This window comes from Sceloporus occidentalis, unplaced genomic scaffold (genome assembly GCF_023333645.1).
Source record: "Sceloporus occidentalis isolate IW3139 unplaced genomic scaffold, rSceOcc1.0.p SCAF_2, whole genome shotgun sequence".
NCBI classification, from domain to species: Eukaryota; Metazoa; Chordata; class Lepidosauria; order Squamata; family Phrynosomatidae; genus Sceloporus; species Sceloporus occidentalis.
Genome location: NW_028316982.1, coordinates 170,221,508 through 170,235,031, shown reverse-complemented (window position 1 = coordinate 170,235,031; position 13,524 = coordinate 170,221,508). Strand labels below are relative to the sequence as shown.

The following is a 13,524-nucleotide window of genomic DNA, read 5'->3' as shown; positions in this document are numbered from 1 at the left end:
CTTTGCTTATTGCCTTCCTCTTAGGGGACTTGCCCAAGGTCACCCAGTGAGTTTCATAGCCAAGTTGTGAATTGAACCCCGGGCTACAGAGTCATAGTCCAGCACTCAAAAACACTATGACATGCTGCCTCTAGGCTTGCTCAGCCTCAATCAGTATAGCCTTACTAAGTTCTCTTGCAAGCTGTTTTCATAGAGAGGCCAGGAAAGAGAACTTTGAGAATGGTTCCTCACCAGTTCCAGGGAACTGGTGAGGAACTTTGTGATTCCTCACCAGTTCCTCACCAGTTCCAGGGAACATTCTAAGGAATTAGAAGCTTTTGCCTATAAACAACCATATTCCAAGAAACTGCTTGGAAACTGAAAATTCCATTAGACAGCATTTGAGGTGGAGAGGAGTACCTTTAGCAAATTGAAAGGAATGGGTCCCAGAGCAGATGGATATATTTAATCTCATGTTTTCTCCCATCCTGTAATACCCACCCATAGAATCTGATAAATGAGCTAAATAGGATGTGAAGCCTCGTGCAAATGGCCTGTCTGCATTACATTGCCTTCTAGAGGAATGTGCACTCGGGGGGGGGGGGGGAATTGGTCCAATTCCATATTTCACAGACAGCTGTGCAATGCCCATAAACTATTCACATTCACAGGCACATCCTACCATAGATGCTGATGATTCCAAATTCCATTACTTGAAAGAGAATGGATATTTAGATGTTCCTTCAAGTCTATATTTCACTGAAATGACAGACTGCGTGCAACTGGATGAACATTGGGTTGCAACTCCTATGCAAAGTTCAAAAATAAAGTAAAACAAAATAAAATTGCTTGGTTTAAAAATATACATAAAAAACTTTATATTTGAATGTTATAGAAAACTGCATTAGAAGAAAAAAATGTGTTCCTGAGCAGGCTGATAGAAGCCCCCCAATTTTGTGTCAGGCTAAAAGCTGTTTGGGGCAGTGCGAGACTATTTACATCAGGAAGGAAGGAGGGGTAGTAGGGATAGTTTAAAGAAATCCTATTTATACTCTGCACTGGTGATTCTGATCAGATATGCAAACACACTGCAGCTGCTTCTTAAATTATGAAAACCAAGGATGCTAATAATCTTTGAACACGAGCCAGCAGTGTGATGCTGCAGCAAAGAAGGCAAATGTAATCTCAGTCTGCATTAGTAGAAGCATAGGTTCCAAATCAAGACAAATAATAGTTGCAGCACTATATTCTGTGCTGGTCAGGCCTCATCTCAAATAGTGCCCAGGTCTGAGCTCCTCATTTTAAGACAAGTTGGAGTGGGTTCAGAGAAGAAGAAGTATGAAAAGCAGTGCAGAGAACAAAACCTATGAGGAGAAGTAGAAATAGCTAATCATGTTCAGCTTGTTGAAGAGAAGAGTGAGGTGTGACATGACTGCCCTCTAAATACCTCAATGTCAGCCAAAAAGAGGAGCCTGTGGCTTGCTCTCTGTTGCCTCAGAGGGTAGAACTAGGTCTAATCGTTTTCAGTAACAGGAGGGTAGATTTTGATTGAACTCTCCTCAATGGGTGTGTCTTCTCCCAAAAATAGCTTTACCCAGCTGTTCCTTCTTTCAGTTGGACTCAAAAATCAGAATCAAGAAGCGGGAAAGTGGCTGGTGAGCAACTTTTGGGGAGGAAACCACAGATAGGTCAAAGGTTCAGCACTGCCCTTCTCCCTGCTCTTACTCCACTTTAAATTATTGTTCCCATGATTCAACATGACCTAAGTGAGGTTTTCATGTCTTAACCACCAGTTTGATCCTACTTATTGAAAGTCACTATCATACTCTCCTTTATATTGCAATGATTAAAGTATGTACCAGAGAAATTCCTGAACAGCATATTTTACAGTCTCTCCAATGTACTGAGGTAGAGCAGTTAAGTTATGTCCATAGATACACCATAATTTCTAATGTAGAAGTACCATGAAATTATCAGTGTAGATTTATATAGTCAGGGTCACACAGTGAACTGGTTTCTGAACAGTTTCTTAATTGAGAGAGACAAAAAATAATCAAGAACCCAGGAAAGGTCAGACTTTTTATGTGATGCTCTGAAGATACGTCTTGACATTAATGGGTTCGTGTAATATGGCATTTCAGATAAATGTCTAGATTCAACAGCCATGCTCTTCTACTTTTGCTACTGTAAATGATTTTCTCCAAAGCTTAAAGTGGCAAACAGTGGAAATCAGAGCAAATGCTTCTTCCAAATAGTAATTTGTGAAGAAAGAAATTATCATAGTTAAGACTTGAATTACAATTTGATCTCCCTTTCCCTCTTTGTGAGACAATAAAAGATCTTCTCATAAGTACACTGGGAACCATTAGTTATAATTTTATGGGAGGACAAATGACAGCAATCACAAATGTTTACTTGAAGACAAAAAAATATTTTGCATGTGCTAAAATTCTGCATCACAATCATAGCTACGAATTTCTGTTGCTGTTTGCTTTCAAGTAATTTTCAACGAGGTTTTCTTGGCAAGATTTGTTCAGAGGAAGTTTTGCATTGCCTTCCCCTGAGGCTGAATTAATTATATAGATAAAATTTACCTAAAGAATCCACTTCCAAAACCCACTTTAAACTTCAGCACGGTCAAGTGGAACACGTCAGGTGATTTGACCCATCACAGACTGCCCCACCTAACCATACCACAGACTTCCATCATGTGGAGCAGCTTCCTTAAGTTTAAGGTGGATTTGGGGGGTACTTATGATCATGGCAATAGTACCATCATCATGAATATGTAGAATAGCTGAACATGTAGCAGTTATGGATCTGTAACTCTACCTTAAAAATCTGTAACTGCAATGCAGGATGGCAGCCATAAAGTTGATATACTCTGGAGGTGCACTTGAGATGTGAAAGGCAATATGAACACTGAGTTTAAAAAAAATTCTGTGTAGGGCTAAAAAAATCCAAGGTTAGTCCTGAGCCTCCCCTATGAATGGTAAACGACTTTAACTGGGGAACCATTCACACCACACAATTATAGTACAATGCTGCACTTTAACTGATATGGAGGCATCCTCTGGAATCCTGGGATTTGCAGTTTAGAGAGGGCTATTTAAATTCTCAACAACTACAAGAACCAAGATTCTACAGGATGTTTCCATTGAAGGAGTCCTAGTAGACCACAAGTTGAACATGAGTCAACAGTGTGATGTGGCAGCTAAAAAGACCAACGTGATTTTTAGGTACATCAATAGAAGTATAGTGTCTAGATCAAGGGAAATAATAGTGTCACTCTATTCTGCTTTGGTCAGGCCTCACCTGGAATACTGTGTCCAGTTCTGGGCACCACAATTCAAAAAGGATGTTGACAGAGGAGGGCAACTAAAATGGTGAAGAGTCTGGAAATCATGCCTTATGAGGAAAGACTTAGGGAGCTGGGTATGGAGAGATGGATAAGGGGTAATATGATAGACCTGTTTAAGTATTTGAATGGGTGTCACATTGAGGATGGAGCAAGCCTGTTTTCTGCTGCTACAGAGACTAGAACACGGAACAATGGATTCAAGCTACAGGAAAAGGGATTCTACCTCAACATTAGGAGGAGCCTCCTGACAGAAAGAGCTGTTTGACAGTGGAGTCTCCTTCCTTGGAAGTCTCTAAGCAGAGGCTGGATGGCCATCTGTCAGGGATGCTTTGACTGTGATTTCCTGCATGGCAGGGGGTTGAACTGGATGGCCCTTGTGGTCTCTTCCAATTCTATGATTCAACTCTATGTAAATTGATTGTAAATTGTACTAAGTGTCTTTTAAGGTTGTAATCCCGCCTTGATCCATGGGAGAGGCGGGAGGTATAAATAAACTATATTATTATTATTATTATTATTATTATTATTATTATTAGGTTCTAAGTAGAATGTAGGGCTATATTCATGTAGCGTAAATGGCTCCTGGAGCAGTCCCAAATATTTCTGTGACCTCAGCAGGGACATTGGGATAAATCGACTGCACTATTATTCCAAGTTTTTAAAATAACCCGAGGTTGTGTTTTTTGTTTGTCTGTCTCAGTGTTCATGTGTTTCATCATTGTGGTTAGAAGCAGGATTGCCTAACAAGACAAGGTGTATCTACTCAGACTAGCTGGGTTTGGGATCATCTAGGTGAGACTGCCTGACCTGTAGTCACATACAGTCAACTCCTCTTTCTTTTGTTCCCTGTGACAAGACTGATGCCATTTCCTTTCTTTCCATGCCATTTGGTAGTGAATCAAGTTAACAGAGCTGTCAGCTTGCTTTCAGATACAAAGAATGCTTTATTTATCCTCCCCCCTTCCACATACACTTTGAGGAGATGGGGTAAAGCTGGTAAACTTATTGATTTAGTAAATAATGGCTGTTTCTTATAGTCATGCTTATAACTGGGGGGTTGGAATGAGCACACAATGAATAAAGGGTGGCAACACATCACAATGGCTAAGTGGCACACTGAATAACAGGACTTCAGAGGAGAACAGCTTCGTTTCTGTCTCTTTTAATGTGTAGTGTAGAATGTGAGCTCCACAACAACTGGGACATTTGAGTCATGATTTTTCCCATTCACTCTCTCTGTTCCATACAGATACTGTATATTTGTGTTTGAAACATGATCTTACTGTACATTAGAGAATACACTGAGTATTCACCTGCAAGAACAAAACCCGAGTCAGGTTATGCCACACCACTAGACAAGTTTGCCTAACAAGCTGCTGCTATTGTTGATGTTCACAAACAGCCTACTTACACATTAATGGTCAAAGCCCAGCAAGAGAACAAAGAGGTTACTGAGGTCAGTGGGTAGTATTCAACTATTCATAAAACCTAAATGTGACTATTTGTTTGACTTGCTACTCCCTCTAGTCTTCTTTCTGTATTTGATCTGGGGAAAAACCTTAGCAATGATGAGACATCTGTAATTTAATATACTGTATGATTGATGTTGAACGATTACATAGAATGTGATTATTACATTCTTAATGGCATATTTAGACTTATCTGGATGAAGTATCAGGATAGTTGACTCAGTGAAGAAGAACATCATGGGACATATTTCAGTGTTGGAAAAATTGACTGAACTAATGTATCTTATGCTGTACTCAGAATGTGTTTCCTTGGGCTTGTATCCAATTAAATGTTCATACAGCAGAAAGCACTTATACACACACATCCTAACTTACATCAAGTCCACATTTACACTGCATCCTACTGTGTTGTATCCCATGCCATTCTACTCTTCCTCCCTCCACCACATCTCAGAATAGGATTTTCTGGAGGGGCAGAGGGCTGCAATATGATGGGGAGAGAGCTGAGAACAGAACTATTTCCAGTCTGTTGGATCCCAAGACGCATCCCAGCGCTGGCTGTTGTCTTACAAAGTTGATAATTCATACAGATCTTTTTGTAATTAGCAGTTAGAACACCACAACAAAATATTGTCCAAACAAACTAGTCAGCAACTTAGCTTTCTGAGAAACAAGTCCAAATTTTTCTTTTAAGCTATTTGTGCTTCCATGCAAAATCAAAACAAAATTAAAAGAGTCAGTAACAATCCAGATATAGTGCACAGCGTTGGATAGTTGAAGTCTACCTTATGAACTGATACGGATTATAAAAGCAAATTCATGAAAACCACAATTGTTAATACTCCAAATAGTCTTCTGTAATTCTTCCAAATTCCTAAATGCAATTTATTGATAAAAATATAAAATAAATAAATATTAATAAAAAATAATAAAATTTTATTTATGTTTCCCTGCCTCTCCCAATGGATCGAATGTTCCTAAAGCCAGAAACTTCCCCCAAATGACTGAAGTTTATTGTCAACTATAATGGGAAAGAGATAACTACATGTATTTTCTTACTAAGGAAATTGTCATTTAACACAATGGCACCAAATAAAAAGATTATTACAACCGAATACCACCACTTCTAAACTGCACCACTTACTTCTGCAATTGCAAAAGCACTATAGAGGAGGCAAAACTGCAACCCTATACATGCTGACCTGGAAGAAGCCTCACTGAACAGCAAGAACTCTGCTGCCGCCACCGATCATTCCCATCACGTTCCGGATGGGAACGTTCTCAAGCATTACTGAAAATCATCCCCTGGGGAACACATTCAGAACGTGATGGGAATGATCGGTGGCAGCAGCAGAGTTCTTACTGTGCGGTAAACAGCGTTCTTTGCCCCCTCCGATCCCCATAACATTCTCTTTTAGAACGCGACAAGCCCATTCCAGGGCCTGTGCGATAGACAATAATCTTCTCTAGCCACTTACTTGGGAGGAAGGGCCACTGAAGTCAATGGGATTTATATTTGAGTAGATATACTGTATTGGCCTACACTCTAAAATGGAAGTGCATAAAAGATAGTTTAAAATGAATGCATTTTTCTGAATCCAGCCACTGGACCTTGGCTTTTTATTCCTAGTCAGAACAATATATAAATCAGAAGTCTGAGGTAAATGAAAATGCAGGCATCTACAGCAAATAATTTTTGAAGAGCAATACTGGGAACAAGTGTCTCTCTGAGGCCTTTTCTTTAAGATTTTTCTCTTCAGTACATCAGACTTTCATTCTTATAATATAATTCATAAGCAGCTTACAATAAAACTCTAAATGTGAAACAGCAGCACTTGAGATGAGAGGCTATCATTTACACTCAGAAGTAGGATGGTTTCTGAAAGGTCCAGGAGGTCGGATATGAATTCTGATTGATACTGATGAAACTGACTCCTAAAAATTAAATACTGAATGAACACTTGGTGCCTTTATACATAAAGTATAGCTAGGGTATTCTCATTAAAATAATTTTTGAAAATTATTATAAGATTCACTTTATGCCAAGATATTGAGAGCTTTCCAAAGCTGATTAACAATATTAAATGAGGAACTGAACTGCAGGGGAAATCAACCTTCCCTGCATATTTAAAATTAACGGCCTATAATTTGTATTCAAGTGCTATTTCCTGTGATTCATTTGTACTGAAGCCAACTTCATGGCCTGTAGAAATGAAAGCTTTCAGGAGCAAATGAGGAAGAGGATCTTGAATTGTAAGACACAATCCTCTTCTTTGCATCCCTTTTTAAAGGTAGATTTGGCATTAACTGTTTTAACAGATATATATTTTTCCCAGTTGTAAATTCCTTCACACTTGTAAAAACAAAAGGAGCCAAAAGCTGCACAAGTAGTTTTGAGAAATAATACTGGTAACTCTTAAGGTTTTTAAAATCATCAATCAAGTTCTCATAAATCATGAACAATCATATCTTGCTGTCCCATTTGGTGAGACCTACTTACTCAAAAAAGGGTCATGTCAAATGCCAGCAGTGATGACACAAAAACTGTCCAGTAGGTGCCCATGGCAAATTAACAACTACATTAATCCCATTCTTTATCTGAGCACTACAAGCACTAGTAGCATAGAAAGGATTTTTTTTTACCAGCAACAATCTCCTGGTTGAGTGATGACCAAATCTGTTTATCAATGCATCAAGAAAGAAAAACATCTATATATATAAATACCAAGTATACAGATCTATCCTATCTATTTCAAATCTTAGAGGCTGCTGTTCATCAATTACAGTTGGCCCTCTATATCCACAGATTCTTTATCCAGGAATTCAAGCATTCACCGCTTGAAAATATATTTAAAATACATAAATTCCAAAAAGCAAATCTTGATTTTGCCATTTTTAATGAGGGACACCATTTTACTATGCCATTGTATTTAATGGGACTTGAGCATCCATGGATTTTGGTATCTAGGGGAGTCCTGGAACCAACCCCAGCAGAAACCAAGAGCCCACTCTACTACTGTATTTGCTTAAAGCAGTGGTTCCCAACCTTCCTAATGCCGTGACCCTTTAATACAGTTCTTCATGTTGTGGTGTCCCAAACACATGAAATTATTTTCTTTTCTACTTCATAACTGTAATTAAATAGGTGTTTTCCAATGGTCTTAAGCGACCCCCATGAAAGGGTCATTCGACCCCCAAAGGGGTCCCGACCCACAGGTTGGGAACCACTGACTTAAAGGATCAGTTTGTTCCCTTGGCAGGGAATAAAATACATTTCCTTGGAAATAGTGATCAAGTCACTAAAAAAATCATACAACCAGCGCACCATATAAGATTACCAGTATAGTAATAGGGACAATATTTTCTTAGATCTGAAACTAGCCAAAAACAGTTTACACACAATATATGAGACAATTGTTTTTTTAAAAAAAGAAAAATGATTTGGAACTCTCCCCCACTTCTTTGATGTCACTATACATTTGCTACTTGCAAGCTAAGTTACAATTAATACATTGAAAATATAGTAAAATATACTCTTCCATAGTCTTGGTCATAAAGTCAATTGCTAGTTCAAGCTAGAGTAGATCCAATGATTTGACTGATGAATGCTAAGTCAACACTTATGTAAAACCTGCTAATTTGATAGGACTGATCTAACTGGGACTAGCAACTGCATGTAGACCTTAATACTGAGAAAGCAATTAAATATTAATGTCAAAAATAAGTCACATTGTTGTTAACTGGCACTTACTTCTTCTTGCTTGGAGATATTACATTTTGTCATTTTTGACTTGGTCCTAGCTGAGTCTGTTTTAGCTGAAGGTGTCCCTCTATATGAGCTACAGACCATGCTAGTTTCAGCTGGTACCTTTAGTCTTGGAGATTCATCAGGAGCCTGATCTTGACCATCCATTGGCCTTACATAAGCTGTCGGTTTTTGCTGAACTATACTGGGCTTTGAGGAGGGGAAACTTTGTACACAGTGTCCATTGCTATGCATTGCTGGCCTTTCTTGAGCTTGGACTCCAACATCTGCACTACAACTCAGCTTTGGCTGCTGCTGTGTTCGGATGCTGTCTACAGTTGTAGATGATAAAGGGCCCTGGGCAGCACTGGATAAAGATGGTGATGATGGAGTGGAGGCATAAAGCTTCACCTTTTCTAAATTGTTCTTTTGGTTAGCTATCTTGAAGTCATTATTACGTGTATCAGGTAGTCCATGCCTATGTTTGGCTCCCCTTGGCTGGCTCTCTGAAGTATGTCCAGACTTTTGCCAACTCATTGTTGTGGCTTTGTTCAGCTGTTCAGATGGTGGCACCTGCAAGGAAGTTGGAGGACTGCAAATGGAAGCCTGAGTATGGGGCTTTGAGTCAACAGTAAAGTGTTCCTCAGTTTTATTCACAGATGTTTGTGAGACACAGGGCTTTTGAACGCCAACAAGATGGCTTTGATTGGATCTATCAGTCAACAGCTCTTTCATCTCATCATAGTTGCCCAGTGTATTTTGAATACGACTTGAGAGTTCATCCCCCTTGTTAGTCTGTAAAACAAAGCAAAACAAAAAGGCAATCTGTAGAAAATACAGCAACTGAAAATCATATTGTTAATGTGCAGCAGTTTAGTAGCATAACAATTGAAAAACCAAGTCAAGATATTTTATTATCTGAGATCTTCAAATATTCATTTCCTTTATTTAGTCTGAATGAAGGAAAAATTACTATTTAGCCTTGTGTTTTTGTCTTCTGAAGGAATTTCAAATATCCTTACTAGGCTGGTCACTTATGTCTTTCACAGGCAAATCCGTTATCCTTTTTGAGGTTGATAGCATAGGTCATTTTGTTCTGAAATGGTGGTACCATTGTAATACAGTGGGTCCTCTTCTTACACAGGGGATCTGTTCCAGATCCTCCCATGTAAGGGAAAATCTGCCTATGCTCAAGCCCCATAGGAAATAATGGGGTGCGGGCATGTGGCAGAGCGGAGGGGCCACTGTACTAACCAGGGCTGACCCTGCTTTGCTTCCAAGATCAGATAGGATCTGGAGCCATGAGGGTATTTACTTAAACAGATGATAATTCATTTGAAGCACCAAAGATATTTTAAAGGAGCCAACAAAGTTTGCACTATGCTTCATCAGCCACTTGTATTTTAAAATAAGTATCCACTTACAAAAGAAGATATGGTTTGGGTTTTGGTCTACCAGCCAATTATACTTAAATAAACCAGTTGCTCTTTGTTGGTCTTATTGCACTAACTGGTTGTGATTAGCCCTAAGAGTTTATCACACGGAGGTCCTTCTGTGTGGTAAACGTCATGCAAGCGGTGCACAAACGTCACGCAAGCGCCATGGGTTCCCATTAATAAGAAAAGCACTCCAGAAGGCTCCCCCGGTTATGAGTGCATGACAGGAATGGAGCGGGAGCCGCTATAACACTTCCGTAGCGCCATGGGGGATCACACCCATGGCGCTTGCATGACGTTTACCACACAGAAGGACCTCCGTGTGATAAATCCCTAGAGAACCTCTGTAGGAAGGTACTCACCCAGGTGGAGAGAGCTGAAGGGGCTAAGGGCAGCCAGGTGGTGGAGGTTGAGGGGAAAGAGGAAGTTAACCCAGAGGTGGAGCCAGTGGAGGAAGGAGGAGGAGCTGGAAGGACTATAAAAGCAGAAGGGCTGAGGCGTGCGGGGAGAGAGGATGGATGTGGAAGAGCTGTTCGGGCAGCAGCGGCTGGGGAAGGGAAAGAACAGGGTTTAAGGAGGCCAGAGAGGGACAGAGTCCCTGTGCCTCTTCCAAGAAGGGCCCTACGGCCAAAGCAGAGACCCCAAGAGGAGGAGAGGCTACAGAACCCTCAAGAGGAGGGAGCCTGGGCTTTTGCGGGCTCTGGGGAATGGACAACCAGAGACCTTGAGGATTTGGAGGACGAGTGGTGGAGTCCACATGAGAAGCTTTGAGAAACAAGCCATGTCATAATGGGAAGTGGGAATGTCTGACTTGAAGACTGGACTTTATGTTTTGAGTTATCATCTACTTGATACGAAGTTATTTTCTTATTAAAGGTACAGTTGTACCACACTTGCCTGAGTAAGTTTGTTGTGCATGTGGGAGAGAACATAAGGGGAGGAGTCTGTTTCCTTGCAAGATGGAGTCTGTTATGCCAGCCCCGCCCACAACCTCTCATAAGAAGCCTTTTTTGCTGTGAAAGGGCAGAGGACATGACCAATTCAGAAACTATAGAGTAGGGCTTCTTAAGCTGTCTGGTATAGGGGACTGGCAGGGTCTTTTCCTCAATGTGTCATGGGCCATATTTGGGCCCATTGGCCATAACTGTTTATTTCCTGGAAACCGTTAACTGGCAGCCAATATATCACAGATCAGCACTGGTTCCTAGACCACCACTATGAGTAGCACTGCTAAAGGTGAATGGGGTCAAAGCCTTAAAGAAGTAAGGCCAGACAGGGCTTTACAGGTGTTTAGATGCAGAGGTACAGCAATAACCTTTTGCTTAGTCCAGTGATGAAATGGCACATAACAAGACCTCAGTTAGGATAGGAAGAAGCTCAGCATCATAGATGTCCTCGAATGGGCACCAGAATAAAAGGCAGAATTTTAAAGTCTACAATCCTATGGTCAGACTGAAAGCAATGTGGAGTGATCCCACCCCTCCCAGTCCACCAGCACTCAACACATCTCAGTGCAGTTCTTCCCTTGTAGACAGGGCTGGCAGGTTGAAATTGAGATGAGGTCTTCCATCTTCATCTCAGTTTCATCCTGCCAACCCTGTCTACAAGGGAAGAACTGCACTGAGATGTGTTGAATGGTGGTAGACTGGGAGGGAGGGGATGATTCCACAGTGCTCTCACCCTCTGACCATGCTCTCAACACAGAAGGGCATTTAAACCCAAACCAGGGCTGGTCTAAAAGGATTCCCTTTTGTTGCTCACAATTCAAGGAGATATTGTGTTGTTGCTTCGGATGTTGTTGATCTATCATCCCCACAGTAAATAAGTTATGGTCAAATATTTTAACCCAAGGACTAGTGTTTTTTATCCTGAACGTAACTTTAGAAATAGTTCATCCTTTTGCCTCTAGGTAAATGGGCTCTACTCAGAACCGCTCATGTATTAAAAATTGTTCTATAAGAGGTAGTGCTTACCTATTTTACTGGAAGCAATAATAACTACCAAACAAATGAGAGCAATATTGGAAAAATATATCTACCTTGTATGGTTCACTGAAGAGGGAGTAACCTGTGTTAAATATGCCATCTTCATGCTGGGTATCCTGATTTCTCCTTTCCCATTCTTTCCTGCGCAACATATTTCTGTCAGGATCAAAGGCACTACATGAAAAGAAAGAGAAAGAAATAGAATTAACCAACCCAATCTCTATAAGGAGAAATCTGAATTAGTAAGGAGATCACAAAATTCACAAGAACATCAGTCAGTTGAATGAAAACCATCCTTAACACTTTCTTTCTTTCTTTCTTTCTTTCTTTCTTTCTTTCTTTCTTTCTTTCACTCTCACACACAGGCTTAAGAAATGAGGTATGAGATATTAAGTGAGTCTGTAGCCTGTACTGAATAGGTCTTATGATAACAATGAGACAGAACTTATCAAAGCATGTTTGAAAAAAAAAAAAGAGTACTTTTCAAAAGAGACAACAATTACAGTTAGGTGTAAACAAAAACTATGAACATATTTTTCTTATGGCCGTTCCTCTGAGTGTTATATTAGAATGCTGCTTTAGAATAACACTCTAGTTGAGTTCTCTGATGCCTTTTTTTCATTAACAAGCTCCTTACAGGGCTGTTAAAGCCACATGGTGCAAACATATTCACAGTAATGCACCTTCTTCTGATCTTTGTTAATCAGCAATGGACATGAAACCTCACCTGCACAATTGTTTTTTGTATGACTGAAATGACACCATGATCAAAAAGACTATTTGGGAAAAGCCATATTTTTAGAACATTATTTCTATCAGCAAGACAAGACCTGACTGAGACATCAGTATGTAAATGTATGCCTGAATATGATCCATTTGAGTCTTGGTTCTACTACAGAGATAAGCAATTTCAGTTGCTGGGACTCAGTTGCACCAAGAGGCACAGCCATCCCAAGATAATCTGTTGGCTGACAAAGGCACAGATCAGCTGGAATAGGGAGGGCCAAGTGACTGGGCCACCCACCAGAAGCCACCTGCCTCAATTCAGTCTTGCCAAGCAAGTGAGTAAAATGTGAAACACAAGGATAGTAGTGGCCCTCTCACGTTGACAAGAGTGAAGAAGGTGGGGATGGGAGGTGATGCAGACCCCTGCTATTTTTATGTACCTGCCAGATCAAAGCCACTGTAGAAGGAAGAACTGGGGAAATTGCCTTGGTTGTGGCTTTCTTTTCTCTCAACTGTGGGAACTATGACCAATGCTGCCACCATCATTGTCTCATCTTGCTCTTTCCAAGATAGAGAGGAGGAGAAAACATCCCAGCACATCCAGTGGTGAGGGGTTATGGAAGTTTTAGCTCGAAACACCTGGAGAGCCAAAGGTTTCCCCTGTCCTAGTTTATACAGAGGTTCATTGCAGTCACACAAGAGTAACAAAACCTGGTATGCAGCTGTCTCTCTCCACCTATCGAATGAACCAGCTGGGTTCACAAAAGCAAACGGACACTACCAACTGAAAATATCAGATGTTTGGGATGGAACGACCTACAAC

General features: G+C 40.4%; 1 protein-coding gene across 1 annotated transcript in view; it reads right to left on the bottom strand.

Moving 5' to 3' along the window:
- AFF3 (ALF transcription elongation factor 3) overlaps positions 1-13,524 on the bottom strand; it is a 292,287-nt gene that overhangs the window by 229,110 nt on the left and 49,653 nt on the right. The window contains exons 2-3 of the mRNA XM_089511440.1: positions 12,029-12,149; positions 8,561-9,349 (exon numbers count right to left, since the gene is read on the bottom strand). Of these exons, the coding sequence (XP_089367566.1) occupies positions 8,561-9,349; positions 12,029-12,149 (910 nt within the window). The remainder of the gene's footprint in view (positions 1-8,560; positions 9,350-12,028; positions 12,150-13,524) is intronic.